This window comes from Monodelphis domestica, chromosome 1 (genome assembly GCF_027887165.1).
Source record: "Monodelphis domestica isolate mMonDom1 chromosome 1, mMonDom1.pri, whole genome shotgun sequence".
In the NCBI taxonomy this organism is placed as follows: Eukaryota; Metazoa; Chordata; class Mammalia; order Didelphimorphia; family Didelphidae; genus Monodelphis; species Monodelphis domestica.
The window spans coordinates 414,555,895-414,570,450 of NC_077227.1; the positions used below are offsets into that span (position 1 = coordinate 414,555,895).

At 39.0% G+C, this 14,556-nt stretch overlaps 1 protein-coding gene across 10 annotated transcripts in view; it reads right to left on the bottom strand.

The window, feature by feature from the left end:
- ASTN2 (astrotactin 2) overlaps window positions 1-14,556 on the bottom strand; it is a 1,150,327-nt gene that overhangs the window by 309,169 nt on the left and 826,602 nt on the right. For all 10 annotated transcript variants that reach the window (XM_007474538.3, XM_007474537.3, XM_007474541.3 and 7 more), the window contains one exon: window positions 176-441. In XM_007474538.3, coding sequence (XP_007474600.2) covers window positions 176-441 — 266 coding nt within the window. The remainder of the gene's footprint in view (window positions 1-175; window positions 442-14,556) is intronic.

A 14,556-nucleotide genomic window follows, 5' to 3' on the forward strand; every position in this document is an offset into this window, starting at 1 on the left:
AATTAAGGAAATAAATTTGCAGATGGAGATATGTGGTGGGTCCAAATGGTATCAGGGGTATATATATATGTAGATAAATATAAATATAGATATAGTTATTGATCTGTCCATATAGGGGTGCAAATGGGGAGACAGTAAACATGACTGTGAATTTCCGGATCTTGAGTCCACTCACCTCCTTGGTGCCATTATCTTGAATCAAGGTATAGAGAGGGACAACCCGGTTGATCTCTAGTAGCACAGGTGTGGGACTCAGTTGCTCCTTGCCAGGCCGCCTGCACAGGTGGCAGGTAGATGGGCATCGACCTTTTTCTTCACAGCGGATCTCTACCCCTGAGATCAGTTGGTCATCTGATAGCATCTGGGCTGTCAGGAGTCCCGAAAGGTAGGTGATGAATGGCATGGATTTTAGTTCTTTCTTGTTGCCTAGTTCTGTCGTTTCTAATGAGAGGGAAAGAAAGGAAAGGGTTGGGTTGAGGGGAAGAAGGAAAGGATAGGGAAACAGGGAAGGGAGAAGAAAAACAACAATATATAAATCTCCACCTAATTAGATATCATATTTTATAGACTAGAGGCCAACTTCCTGTCCTCAGGCAGAAATGTTCTTTGCCTTCCTTCCCACATAGGCTTTGCAGACTTTAAAGTGATTTATTAATGTGAAATATGATAATAATCATTACTGTTATTATTATTATTACCTATCTTCCAGACTGAGCTCAAGTTCCATCTCATCTATAAAGCTTTTCCTGAACACTCCATCTCTGAAGAAGGGCACTACTTACTCTCCATCATGAAAATACTTTAAGAGAAAGTTATATATTTGTCAGGGAATGTGTAGGTGACTCTCATAATTTACATGGGGTTTGGACTAGGTGATTCTAGATACTTTCCCAGATGAGGTTTCTATCATTCTCATAAAATAGTCTTGGTCTTTCTTTTCTTGAAACTCTTTCAGCCCTTCTAATCACAAAAAAGACAGATTTGGAAGGGACCTTAGAAGTTATCTAGCTCTAACTACATCTCCCCTATCCATATTGTAAATGCTTCTTTAGGTCAAGGGCTGCATTCTGCTTCTTTTTTTTTTTATCACCCTTAATTCTGGGAATATAATAGGAATTTAATAAATACTTGATGATGAACTTAGAGGCATATATGTTATAGATGACTCAAAAGATTCTTATTATCAAGCCCCTTTAAACATACACTCCAGATAAAGATACATGACTAGTCTGTATCAGATGATGCCATTGCCTGTAGTACAAGCTTATTAGGGTATCTTCCCATTCCTTCCCACTAACGATTACAAAGTGGTAGTCACACTCCAACTTGTTCTACTGATACAGATTTGTAGGATGGCTACATTCATAGGATGCTGGGATTTAGAAATGGCCGAAACATGCAAGATCATCTAATTAAATCATCCTATGCCCACCCCACTCTTTCTCTTTTTATTTATAATTCAATTTTTTCCAGATTACATGCCAATATAATTTCTTAATATTCTGACATTTTATGACCCCTGTTCTTTCTCTCTCAATTCTCCATTTCCCTAAGAAGGCAGGTAATATGATGTAGCTTACACATATATCATATATATATATATATTTCCATGTTGGTCATATAATAAAAGAAGGCACATTATTTCTACTAAAGAGAAATTCATGGATGAAATAAAGTAAGGAATGGTGTGCTTCAATTTTCATTTGGATTCTGGCATTTCCTTCTATGGCAATGGATATTCTTTTTCTTTTCTTTCTTTTTTTTTTTGGTCATGAGTTTTTTGGAATTGTCCTTAATCCTTCCTTGACTTGTTAATAATAGTTAAGTCATTCAGAGTTGATCCTCATGTGTTATTGTTGTTACTATGTACAACATTCTCCTTGTTCTGCTCATTTCACTTGCATCACTTCATGTGTCTTTCCAGGATTTGTTGTGATTATCTTGTTTGTCATTTCTTATGGCACAATAATATCCCTCTCTCTCTCTCAAAAGAAGTAAGTTATAGAGCTAGACAATTCCTTCTTCAAAATAAAAAGAAGTAGTAGTTGTAGGACTAGAACTAAGGTCTTCAGATATTTTGACTCCAAATCCATGTATGGTACTACATTGCCTGTATTTTCTTTCTTTCTTATTTTCCTTCTTTGTCTCTTAGTTTCTTTCTCTACTACCTTGTTATGTCTTAGAATCAACTTAAGTATTGGTTTCAAGGTAGAAGAATGGAAAGGATTAGGAAATTGGGGCTAAGTGACTTGCTCAGGGTCACACAGCTAGGATATGACTGAAGCCATATTTGAACCCAGGACCTCCTATCTCATGGCTGGTTCTCTATCTACCTAGTTGTCCTTACTTAATATGCTTTCAAATGGATCACCAGAAGATTTTTCAAAGGCAATTTTTTCCTTTTTTAAATTTTTATTTAGAAAACATTTTCCATGGCTCCATGATTCATGACCCCCACATTTTTTCCTCCCCTCTCCCAAAGCTGATAAGTAGTTCCACTGGTTTATACATGTATCATTGTTCAAAATGTATTTTCATGTTATTCATATTTGCAGTAGAGTGATCATTTAACATCAAAACTCTAATCACATCCCTATCATACTATGTGGTCGATCATATATTTTTCTAATGCATTTCTGGTTCCACAGTTCCTTCTCTGTATGTGGATAGGGTTCTTTCTCCTAGGTTCCTCTGGATTGTCCTGGGTCATTGCATTGCTGCTAATAAAAAAAATCTATTACATTCAATTGTGCCATAATGTTTCTGCGTACAATGTTTTCCTGGTTCTACTCCTTTCACTGCATCAATTCCTGGAGGTCATTCCAGTCCCCATGGGATTCCTCCAGTTCATTATTCCTTTCAGCACAATAATATTCCATCACCAACATATACCACAATTTATTCAGCCATTCACCAGTTGAGGGACAACCCTTCATTTTCCAATTTTTTGCCACCACAAAGAGCACGACTATGAATATTTTTGTACAAGTCTTTTTCCTTATTTCTCTTTAGGGGTACAAACCCAGCAGTGCTATAGCTGGGTAAAAGGGCAGACAGTCTTTTAGCACCCTTTGGGCATAGTTCCAAATTACCCTCCAGAATGGTTGGACCAATTCACAACTCTACCAGCAGTGTATTAGTGTCCCAATTTAAGGCAACTGTTTCTAAAAGAATCTAAGATATCCCAATTCAGGATTGTAGCTTTTCTAGTAGAACTGGAAAAGGATAATCCTTTCTATTCTAAGATCATAAGTTGAGACATTAGAGATCACTAAGCCCAGCCCTATCATTTCACAAATGGGGAAATTGAGTTTCCAAGGGCTTAAGTGATTTGCCCAAAGCCATAAAAATAGTAAATGGCAAAGTCAGAATTGAATTCAGATTCTGGAAGGAAAATCCAGTACCTCCCTGCCCTACCCCCTACAGTACCACACTGATTCTATTATGATTTAGGAGATTTCCAGGTCTAACCAAGTCCTTCCTAGGTTTCTTGCATTAGTTCATTCATTCATTCATTCAAAAATAACAATATCTACATGGCACTATGGATACAAAAGGAAAAAAGCAACCTCTGTCTTAGAGGAGTTTGCATTCTAAAAAGAGGATTCAATATGAATTCTGAAAAGTATGTGTTTACTTTACATATGTTTTGTATTTACTTTTCTGGGCACATGTTTTATTCCTCTAGTAAAATAAAAGCCACTCAAAAGGCAGAGGTTTTTTTTCTTTTTCTTTCTTTCTTTTTTTTTTTGCTCTGTACGTATTTTACATTTACTTTTTTTAATGACATGGTGGAGGGTGGGGGAATGGTAGTAATTAAACACCCACTAAAATCAGGAAGTAACACCTGAAGTCAACCTTGAAGAGATATAGGAATTCCAAGAGGTAGAAGCAAGGAAAGAATGAAGTCTAGGCACAGCCTTAATAACATCATGGAGATGTGAGAAGGATAAGGAATCCCAAGAGGGTTAATTTGAGTTAGTCCCAAGAAAAATCCTTTTTGTCTTGTCAAGGTTGCCTCAATGCTCTTGCAATGAATGAAGAGGAGAGTCTAGAGCTGGAAGAGATCACTTAATTCAGCCCCTTGATTTTAAAGGTGAACATGCCAAAGGCCAGTGTGTTGAAATGTAAAGTGAGAGATAAGGCTAGTGAGTGGTAGAGAAGCCTGGCTTAAAAGAAAGAACACTGGACTGGGATTTGGGAAAACTGGGTTCTAATTTCAGCTGAGCTATAAATTAGGTGACCTTTACCTTTCTGGGCCTCAGATTCCTCACCTCTAAAAAAACAAGGTACAAATTGATAATCTTTATAGCTCACTCTAAGTAGTGCAAGTGGAGTCAGAAAGATTTAAATTCATATCTAGTCTCAAACACTTACTAGCAACCCTATAACCATGAGCAAGTTGCTTAAGTACTATCTGCCTCAGTTTCTTTAACTGTGATAATAACAAAGTGCTTAGTATGGTGCATGGCATATAATAAAGTACTTAATACATGCTTTTTTTTTTCTTTACTTCTTTTCCTCTAGGTAACCAATCCCTTCTGATGAACCACCAAATCTCTCTAACAAACAGACTGGTTGACCTTGATGAGTCCTTCCCACACAGAATCCCATGATTCTTTGGCCTTTTGTCCCTTATGGACAGAGGAAGGGAATCCTCTTGACCCTGATCCCACTACCCTCAACCCGCATGCCTATGGTTTTCCAGTCCAAGGATGGGAGAGGCCATCAAATGCGTAAAGTGGAAACAACAACAATAACAACAACTTTGAGAAGCCCTGGAGATGTGTCACATCTCACTGAACAGCTGTCAAACATTTGTACCAGTGGGGACTTTCCAGAAAACATTTCTGTACAGGAAACAAGCTTATTCCACCCATCTGGGCCATCCTAGGTAAGACACACTCACTCAACCTGTCAGAAATCCTGGGTGTTTTGTAGGTAAAGCATAGACTTGCCAAGGACACCCTTCCTTTCAACCCTCCCGCCCATGGCACAGGCAGGCCAAAATGATGTCTGGGGGCAAGAGCTCCTTCTCATCCTTTAGAGTCTGTGAAGCTCCCTGGCCTTCATCAGAGGCCTGGGGCTCTTAGGCCCAGGTTAGAGAAGAAGGAAGAGCTGCCTCATGCCCACAGCCTGTAGTGACACGCAGCCAATCTGGCAACATACTCTCCAATTAGAAATACAAATAAACGCAGTATTCATTCATTATTCTCTGGGCCCCTGCGGGCCCAGGATGGGGGCTCCACCTTCTCTGTCTGGCTGTCAGCAAATGCTTATGTGCAGTGGATCAAAGACTCCAGAGGAAGACCGAGTGGATTCCAACTAACCAATCTTTCAGTGGGATTAAAGCAGGGTAGTTACTAAGATAAACAAAACAAGACTGAGAAAGAGGCATCTCAGCAGCTGGGGAGACAGCCATGTATACAGACATGCAAAAAGAAATTTGGAACTGCTTACCAGAGAGATTAGGCTCTTGAAAGGTGGCTCCAAGCAATTTCAAGCCTTGCAAAAGAAACCCTGGAAAAAGAGCCGAGCTTGGCCACTTAAGAGCAGAAAGGCAAGAAGGGAACTATGAGCATATTAGGTCTGGTAGGGGCCTTAATGGCATAGACCATAAGAATGTCAGAAGAAGAAAGGAACTTTAGCACACAGAATGTTGAAATATGGATCCTTAAACAGAATGTCAAAGCTAAAAGAGATCTTCAGAACACAGAACATTATAGCCAAAAGGAACTATAGAATACCAAATATTAAAACATGGAATGTAGAATGTTAGACCTGGAAGGAATGTTAAATCATAGAATGTTGAAGCTGGAAAGGATCATAAAGACGCCTAGTCTAATCCCTTAATTTTGCAGATTCGTAAGAAATAATCCCATAGAAAGGAAGTGGCTCATTCAAGGACATACATTTGGTTGGAGGCAGATATGGGCCAAAAACCTGGATCTCTTGCTTCTGAGTCAAGTACCAGAGGTAGGGTAGTAACCGCCTCTATATCTATAAGACAGTGTCTGAATTCAAAACAACAACAAAAATAACAATTTATCATTTATTTATACAAATTTACAAGTACAAATACCTGCTGACTACCTACTATGTTCTGAGCTTCATGCTAGTCATTGCAAGTGACTGAATTTAATTCAACTTTCACTAAGCTTATCTTCAAATGAGAGAAATATAATCAGTTGGTTTATCCCTTCATAAAGGTTTTCCCATTTGGTAGGAACAACCAGAGATGTTAAACTCTATTGCCATAGTCTTCAAGAACACATAGTCATCTCTTCCCCAAAATAAACCATAAGAGGAATAATCCAATGGAAAAATGCTAACAATAACATAGAGCAAAGATACCCTCAGAGCAATGGGGTTAAGGGAAGGGCTGAATGACTTCTACTAAGGTATACTTCCTACTGGGAAGCTGCATAGAGAAATATTCCAGATTCATATGCTGAGAACTGAAAGATGGCCTATATATATCTATATTCTCCCCCCCACCTTAGGGGAAGCTACCCTTCTTTTTTTCAAATCAGCCAGGGCCCACTAGAGGAATAGATTGAAATGGGGGGAGATCTTCCAGGAAGAATTTGGAGACTGAAATCCCTGCTCTAAACCCTTATAATCAGACCAGGCATTTTCTTGCTTATTTTACTCTATTTCAGTAATGAAAAACTGAGCAGAAAAACTTTTCATTCAATACCTGTTATACTAATAAAGTGCTCCCAACATGTACCTTGCTAGAGGCATATAAATTAAACATGGAAGGAATGTGACAAAGCAAAGAGGTCCATTTTTCGAAGAACTGATTCTCTTCCATTCCCTTCTCCCTTCCAAAAATAAAATGTACCCATCGAGTTAAAATATAACTCTCTACTACAAAAACAGCCCATGGATCTTTGCTGGTCAGTCACTGTCCAATAAATCCTCTGCCTTCACCATCCATCACCCCAACAAGTTGGAGAGATAATCCACCTGCTGAGGGGCAGGAGTTAAGCCCAGTGCTGCTGAGCTGGACCTCAGAAAGGCTTCATAGAGCTCACAGCTGGTGAACAGAGCTCAAGGCCTGGCTTTGCCAAGATGCTGCTCTGACTGACAAGAGAATGTGGGTGTGACAGGGTTCTTCACAGCAGGCAATAGAGGAACCAGCAGAAAAGCATGGAAGGATGCCCACTTCCACCCCCCACCCATACTCTCACCCATACCCCTTGGAGGTGGGGCAGAAAGAGATGAGGGGGAAGGGATAAAAAAGAGAATTTCTCAATGTTCCAAACAGTACTGGGGAGCCAAGTCTCTAGTAAATTCCAATAGCACTTAAAGATTATGAACCACATATCCTAATATCTGACTGTATATTATATTCTTTTTTGAACCTTTACCTTCTGTCTTAGTACCAATTTTAAGATAAAGGAATGGCAAGGATTAAACAAATGGGGCTAAATGACTTGCCCAATGTCGTATTGCTAAGAAGCATCTGAAGATGGACTTGAACCCAGGTCCTTCCAGCTCCAGGTTTGGCACTCTATTTACTGTGCTACCTAGATGCCCATATATTATCTTCTACTATTATGCTATAGCCTGAGAGCTATAGGTCCTTATAACAAAAGCAATAGGTGATTTATCTATGTGTAATAGACATAGGGGCATGCTCAGATTTGCCATTCCTGGTGGAAAATAGAGAGCATGTCCAGATATTTCCTTTCTGCTTCCAGTTAAACATGTGGAACACAAGGATCCTATTTCTGGCCATATGTGACTCAAGACCTTATTCTGTTTGATTATAGAGTCCTCTCAATTGGCAGCTGAACAAGAAGAATTGATGACTCAGGGGTTTGCAATAGGAAATGATGAATTCTCTAGTTGGCTATCGACAAAGAACTTAGTGGTTGTACAAAAGAGATGACCCATGTCTCCTTTTTCTCTTTTGTTTCTGACTGTGGAAGAGTGAAGACTGCCTTGAGCTTCATATAGAATTGGGTGGAGAAAGGAATGGTTTCCCTGTAAGTTTGTTTTTTGCAGGAGAGGGGAAGGTAGGGAGGTTTTGTACCAGTTGTTCTTGTTGTACCTCCTTACCTTTTCTAAACTAACTGAAACCAGTGACTGATTGTTGATTGGGAAGACAACAGCAGGGGCTCAGGAGTCACAGTGTTACAAGCATAGTTCCTCAGGGTTGCTCCTAGAACCCTAATAAGAATAGTTGTTACCCTTACTGAGATTCAACTTTTGAGAACAACTGGAAAGTTGGGATCATAGGTTCATAGATCTAGAAGCTGGTATAAGAGTAGCAACCGAAGTGGGTGTTACCTAGACAGTTTTAGAGCTGACATTGCTTTTTGCACAACAATACTATAAGCACAAGCATGCAAGAGTGGTAGGAGTATATACTAGCACCCCTGGGTGTGTATGTATATCCCAGCATCCCCAACTTAAGCTTTGTGCATTTCTTTGCTTGTGAAGTAAGATGCATTAGTCTTAATATTCTTCATCTTATAAATGATTAAGTTGAGGTTCATGGAGAAGAAATGGTTTGCTCAAAATCATGCAGTTAGTAAGTGACAGAATCTTCCTGACCCCAAATCAATGTTCTTTCTACCACACCAGAGGGATCATATTATTTCTTTTCCTCTTTCCTGGGAATCAGTATATACTCAATAAATATTTGCTGAGTGATCCCAATTGGTATAGATAAGACTTTATTTGAGTGAATGTCAATAAGTAAAATTCACTGCTTGACTCTCAACCAGGATATTAAATGAACTGTGTAACTTGTGGGAGTCGATGTGAGAAGTTTCTGCCTGCCAATCTTACCCATGTATGTTGTTACTCCTCTGTTGCCTCCAAGTTATAACAACTATACTACTAGAGGGATCATAAGGAGACAGAAGGCATCATGACAAATACTTAACATAAGCAAGAAAAAAGTGCAAATTTTGTAATCTTCTGTTTGTCCTTCACTTATGAAGGCTACTTGGGTTCATGAACATCTACATGACTTGATGAGATCTGCTGCTATGTATTGTTGGCTGAGTTAAAGGACAAGACTTGAAAAATTCAACAAAGATTTTTGAAATTCAAATAGGATTTCATTTACTACTAGAAATGGTAGATAATCACTTTCTTAAGTGAAAGGAATTACCTTTCTTAATTGAAGGAAAAATAGAAGGCTGATTGCCAGTTCACTAATCCCCCCCTTTAGATATTGATGCAAAGATAGTAGAAGAAATGATTGAAAACAAGAATATATTTAGCTGACCTAGAGTAAAATGTGCAGCTGTTGGAACTCTTTTCTTCACACATCCCTTCTTTCTCTTAGCCCAGCTTCCAAATAGGACCATGTCTGGTTTCAGGTCCAATTCAATTCTGATGACACTACAACCCATTTATTTGAGTCTGGCCAACTCAAAAACTCTCATTTCCCCCTCCCAGATTCCCACTGGGTAATATCTGTTGCCACAAATGCTCAACTGAAATGACAAGTTCTTGTTGGGAAAGGGGCCAGTACTTTCCTGCAGGAGGTGATGGTATCTTTTTCCTCAACCAGAAAACAAAGCAAAGGAATCAGACCCAGGGCCAAGCCAGCTCAGTTGTTTGCTAAATATTCGGTAACAGATCAAGGCTCTGACTTTCTGGTCAGTTGGGTTCACTTATGCAATAAACTAAAACTCTGAGCATTTTAAGATCCCATAGGGACAAATGGGTGGCTCAAATTAGAAATGTTAAAGGAAGGAGAAAGAGGTGAGATTTTGTATTGTAAGTAATTGTCTTTATTACAGCTATGCCCCACAGGAATTAATGAACTGAGATGATTTCTTAGATGGTATTATTAATGTTTGCCTTTGGAAGAGTGTTATTGCTTTTGGTCTGAGTCAGCATCCCATGGCAGTTGTCCTCAATGATGGGGAATGTTGCCCACTTGAACATCAAAGAGGTCCCATAAGTGAGCAGGCTTGTGTCCACCCTGTTACAGTTGGAGTCCAGAAGTTCATCCCCTACTTAAAACACTGTCTTCATTATATTATTTTCCTGTTTAAAGCTTATGGTGGCTCCTTAATTGCCTGCCATTGGGTGTTAGGAATGAAAAAGACCTAGACTACAGTCCTAGTCTCTACCACTCACCACCTAAATGAACCAAGGCAGGTATTTCCTTCAAGTCTCAGTTTCTTCATTCTTAAAATGGGAATAAGATAATCTGTTCTGCCCCACTTCCAGACAAGGGAAGTGAGGACCAAATTAAGTAAATTGTGTACAAATGTTTGGTTATAAAATGCTATTAAAATGTAATGTATTTTTAATGATGGCTATAATTTTATTAATAATTATCAGCATATTCCTATAGGCCTAGTCTACTATTTTCTTTTATCATAGGATGATGTTTAAGGAAATAACCAAAAATATTATCTCAACTTTAACTAGTTAAAGCCCAGCTCTTAGTAGTGCCTGTTGTTTCTGGAGGGCCCATGAAAGAAAGGTACAAGTCATATTACTGGATGGAACCTTATAAAGGTTCATCTGATCCCTCCTTTTCATAGATGGGCCAGAGAAGTTAAATGACTTGTCCAAAGTGATATAGCAAAAGTATGAACCCAACTTATATGACTCCAAACCTGCTATGTGCTTTGTTATACACCTCTATATTCCATTTTGTAGTGAAAGTAATGGCCAGATGATGCCTTCTATGATATAGGAAGGAAAGGGAGGACCTAGATTTAAAAAGAAGAAGTAATCTAAAGAAAGGTGATCCAGGAAAGGGCCTTCTTGGAGTATATTGCTGGAAAATAACTTCTACTGGGTTTTTCAGATTTTGTTTGAGGAAGGAATATCCTATGTATAATGGATAAAAAATTCACTGTGCTCAGCATGCTCCCTTCACAGGGAGAAGTGGAGATGAGATGGAATTTGGACCAAGAGTGAAGAAGAAATTTAGGAGTCATAGAACTGCAGTGTGTGGAAAGACCCTTGTCTTGTATTAGCCACCCTCAACCTTTGCCCATGGAATCTTTTTTCTTTACACACAGATCTTTTCCTGGCACTTCTCTATTCAAGTCTCATAGATTACTTATTGACTCCCAAGTTAAGCTCAATGTCCTCTTTATATCCTCTTGTTTCTCAAATACCCTTGCCATTACCAAATCATTCTGGTTTTACCTCACAATGCTCCCTTCTATGTTCACTAAACTCTTATCAAACTTGTCTTTTCTCTACTCCCCAAACATATCATTTTTAACCTTTATTTTCTGCCCTTTAACAACTCCAAGTCAGAGGGACAAGGGCTAGGCAAATGAAATTAAGTGACATACCCAGAGTCACACAAATAGGAAGTGTCTGAGGTCAGAACTGAACCCAGATCCTCCAAACTTTAGGACTGGCTCTCTATGCACTGTGCCATCCAGCTGCCCTCATATCATGTTCTTTTAAGCCAACTTTGCTTATAATTATCTCTCTTAAGTGGAATGTCCTCTAGCCCACTTGTCACTTATAAAAAACTTATCTGCCCTTTAAAGTACAAGTTAGATATCATTTCCAAGAAGCCTTCTCTGATCTTTCTAATTAATATTGACGTTTCCCCATAGATATCCTACAATACTTTGTTTTGCAACTCTTTAATGCACCAGTCATGTAATGTTGCCTACTATAACACTGTGTCTTATCTGCCAGATGAATTCAACTCTATGGCAGAAGACTAAATTTTGTACTATGTCTAGCATGTAGCAGAGAGCTCTCTGCACACAGTGGGAACATTAAACACATCTGCTGAATGAACAACTTATCATTTTTGTAGGGAAAACAAAGAGTCAAATTAGAAAGTGGATAAAAAGCAAAGAAGGCATCAAAGGACTGTAGGGAGGGTCAATAACTCCTATTGTCCTTGTCCTGGTCCTTTCCTTCATACAAGACTATTCAATTCATTTGATCCTTTCAAAAAAATCTGTCATGTAAATGTTCTACATACTCACTCTATCATTTTCTAGATGAGAAAATTAAGGTCTAGGGAAGTTAACTGACTCACCCATTGTCAAACAGCTAGTAAAAGTAATTCAATTCTCCTGACTTGAAGTCCATCATTCTTTCCCCTGAACATTGGCTGCTGAAGGCAAAGTGCTACATATCTTTGTTTTATATACTCACACACAGTGCTCACTCCTACCCCTGCCTCCAAGCTTATAGCAGTCCCTTGAACATAATCTCTTACTGGTGAGAGAACTGGCTCTGTGAATGTTCTTCTCCCACTTACAGTCTTAAAGACCTTCCTGGGATCCCTGAGATAATTGATAATTGCCCAAGATCACATAGCCAATACACTTTAGGGGCCAAACTTGAATCTAGGTCCTCCTAACTCTAAGGTTAGCTCTCTTAAAAACTATTCCACACTGCCTTTCTTTAAAAAACAGACAAAAAACTCTTACCTTCTGCCTTAGTATCAATTCTAAGACAGAAGAGCGGCAAGGGTTAGGCAATTGGAGATAAGTGACTTGTCCAAGGTCACACAACTAGGAAGTGTCAAATTTGAAGCCAGATCCTCCCAACCCAGATCCTTGCTCTCTAACCACTGTACTATCTACATGCCCCAGCTATATACTTTGAGGAAATATTTGTTAAATCAAATTCCCATGTTCTACTACTAAAACTAGTCATATGACCATTAGGCAAACTACTTTCCCTTCATACAATGAGCAGATAGGTCTGCAATGGCCCTCAAAACGTGGTAGAGGATTCCTGGTGGATCTGCAAGGCTCACAAAGTCAAAACTATTTTCAAAATAATTTTAATACATTTGAATTTCTAATATAACAAAATATCAATAGAAATGACCCATACAAGTTAAAGCCCTTTGGGGTCTTCAAAAAATTTTTAAGAGTATAAAAGTGTCCTGAGACCAAAAAGTTTAAGCACCACAGGTCTACATGATCTCAGAGGAACTTTTGAAATATGAGAGGTAAAAGGGCCCCAGAAACCATCCAGTCCAATTCTCTCATTTAATAGAGGAGGAAATTAAAGTCCTAGGAGATTTAATGACTTGTCCAAGGTTATCCCTAATAAGTAGCAGAGTTGGAATTCCAAGCCAGGTCTTCCAACACTCTTTCCATTTACTGTGATGTCTCATAGTTAAGTCCATGATCTCCAAGCTGGTTTAGAACTACTTATAAAGTCCTAGCAGTCTAGCAAATTATTCTCCCCATATTCAGGCATGTCTCCCCTAAATCATTTTTAATCATACGTGTTTCTATTCAATTCTTCAAGATCCATAGCTGTCCTTGGCATCTTTCTCTGATACTAGAGTCCATACTGGCACAGTGCTTGACGTATAGGCTTTTAAAGTTAGAAGAGTAGTTTAGTTCAACCATTTTATTTTACAGGGGAAGAAACTAAGGCTCAGGGAGATACAGCAACTTGACTAATGTAGTGGCAGAGTGGGGAACAGAATCCAATTCTTCTGACTCTCTGGAGTTTTTCACGAAACTTGAACTCACGCTTCCTTGTCCAAAGGCATTTTCTAAAACTTTCTATAAAACCAGCTAATTCCTTGGGCATATCCTGTCCTTTAGGGATGAATTTTCAATTGTAGGGAGAAAGAAGAGTGTTACTGGATATCTGCCTAGTAACAATGCCTGCTAACTTTAGCTTGAGTGATTTTGTAGAGATATTCTCTATATAAACAGGGCACTCTATCTTGTGAAAAGTAGGTACTACTGGCAGGTGATCATCCCTCACACAGAGATACTCCATCAGAGATACAACAGCTCATGTTGGGGCAGGCACCAGGGAGAGCAGATCCCTGGCTCTACTGGGGTATGTATGAGAGAGAAAGGCAGTCTGTGATCAGCTGCTGCCCTCTAGTGCCTTTTCCAGGTGATGGCTCTTGGGAAAAGTTTGCTCTTTATTAGTGGGATCTTCTAGAAAGACCTTGCAAGAGGATCGATGATCACTGGAAGCAAAGGACAAGTAGATATTATTTGGGCAGGCTAAAGGAGTTTAGCAATATCAAGATTGAAAGGAATCTAAAGCATCAATATGGAAATCATAGGAAGCCTTTATATTAGGATTATGTAATTAGTGGATAGGGCACTAGGTTTGAAATGACAAAGACCTAGGTTCAAATTTTGCCTTAGGATCTTAATAACTGTGAGAATCTTGGCAAATGGCAGTACCTCTGTGCCTTCATATTCTTGTCTACAAAAAGCAGGGACTGGAACCAATGGTCTCTAGGGTCCCTTCCAGCTCAAAATCTAGGATCCTATGATCCTTCTCAAAACTCTGATGGACTATTAAGATTGGATTGCAGTGAAGGCTTTCCCACTTTTTACCCTTGGGAAAGGCATTTAACCACTATGGCCACTGATTTCTTTGTATATTAAAAGAGAGAGAGAGAGAGAGAGAAAGAGAGAGAGAGAGATAAAAAGGAAGCAGCATTATGCTTTGTTTCAACTGAACAAAATTGATTGTGAAACCAGCAGACTTGTTTCAAATTTTACCTCTGCCATTTACTTGTTTGACCTTAAGAAAATCATATTCCTTCGGTCTCAATTTCTTCATCTGGTTTCTGGGGTCCTTTCCTGTTTT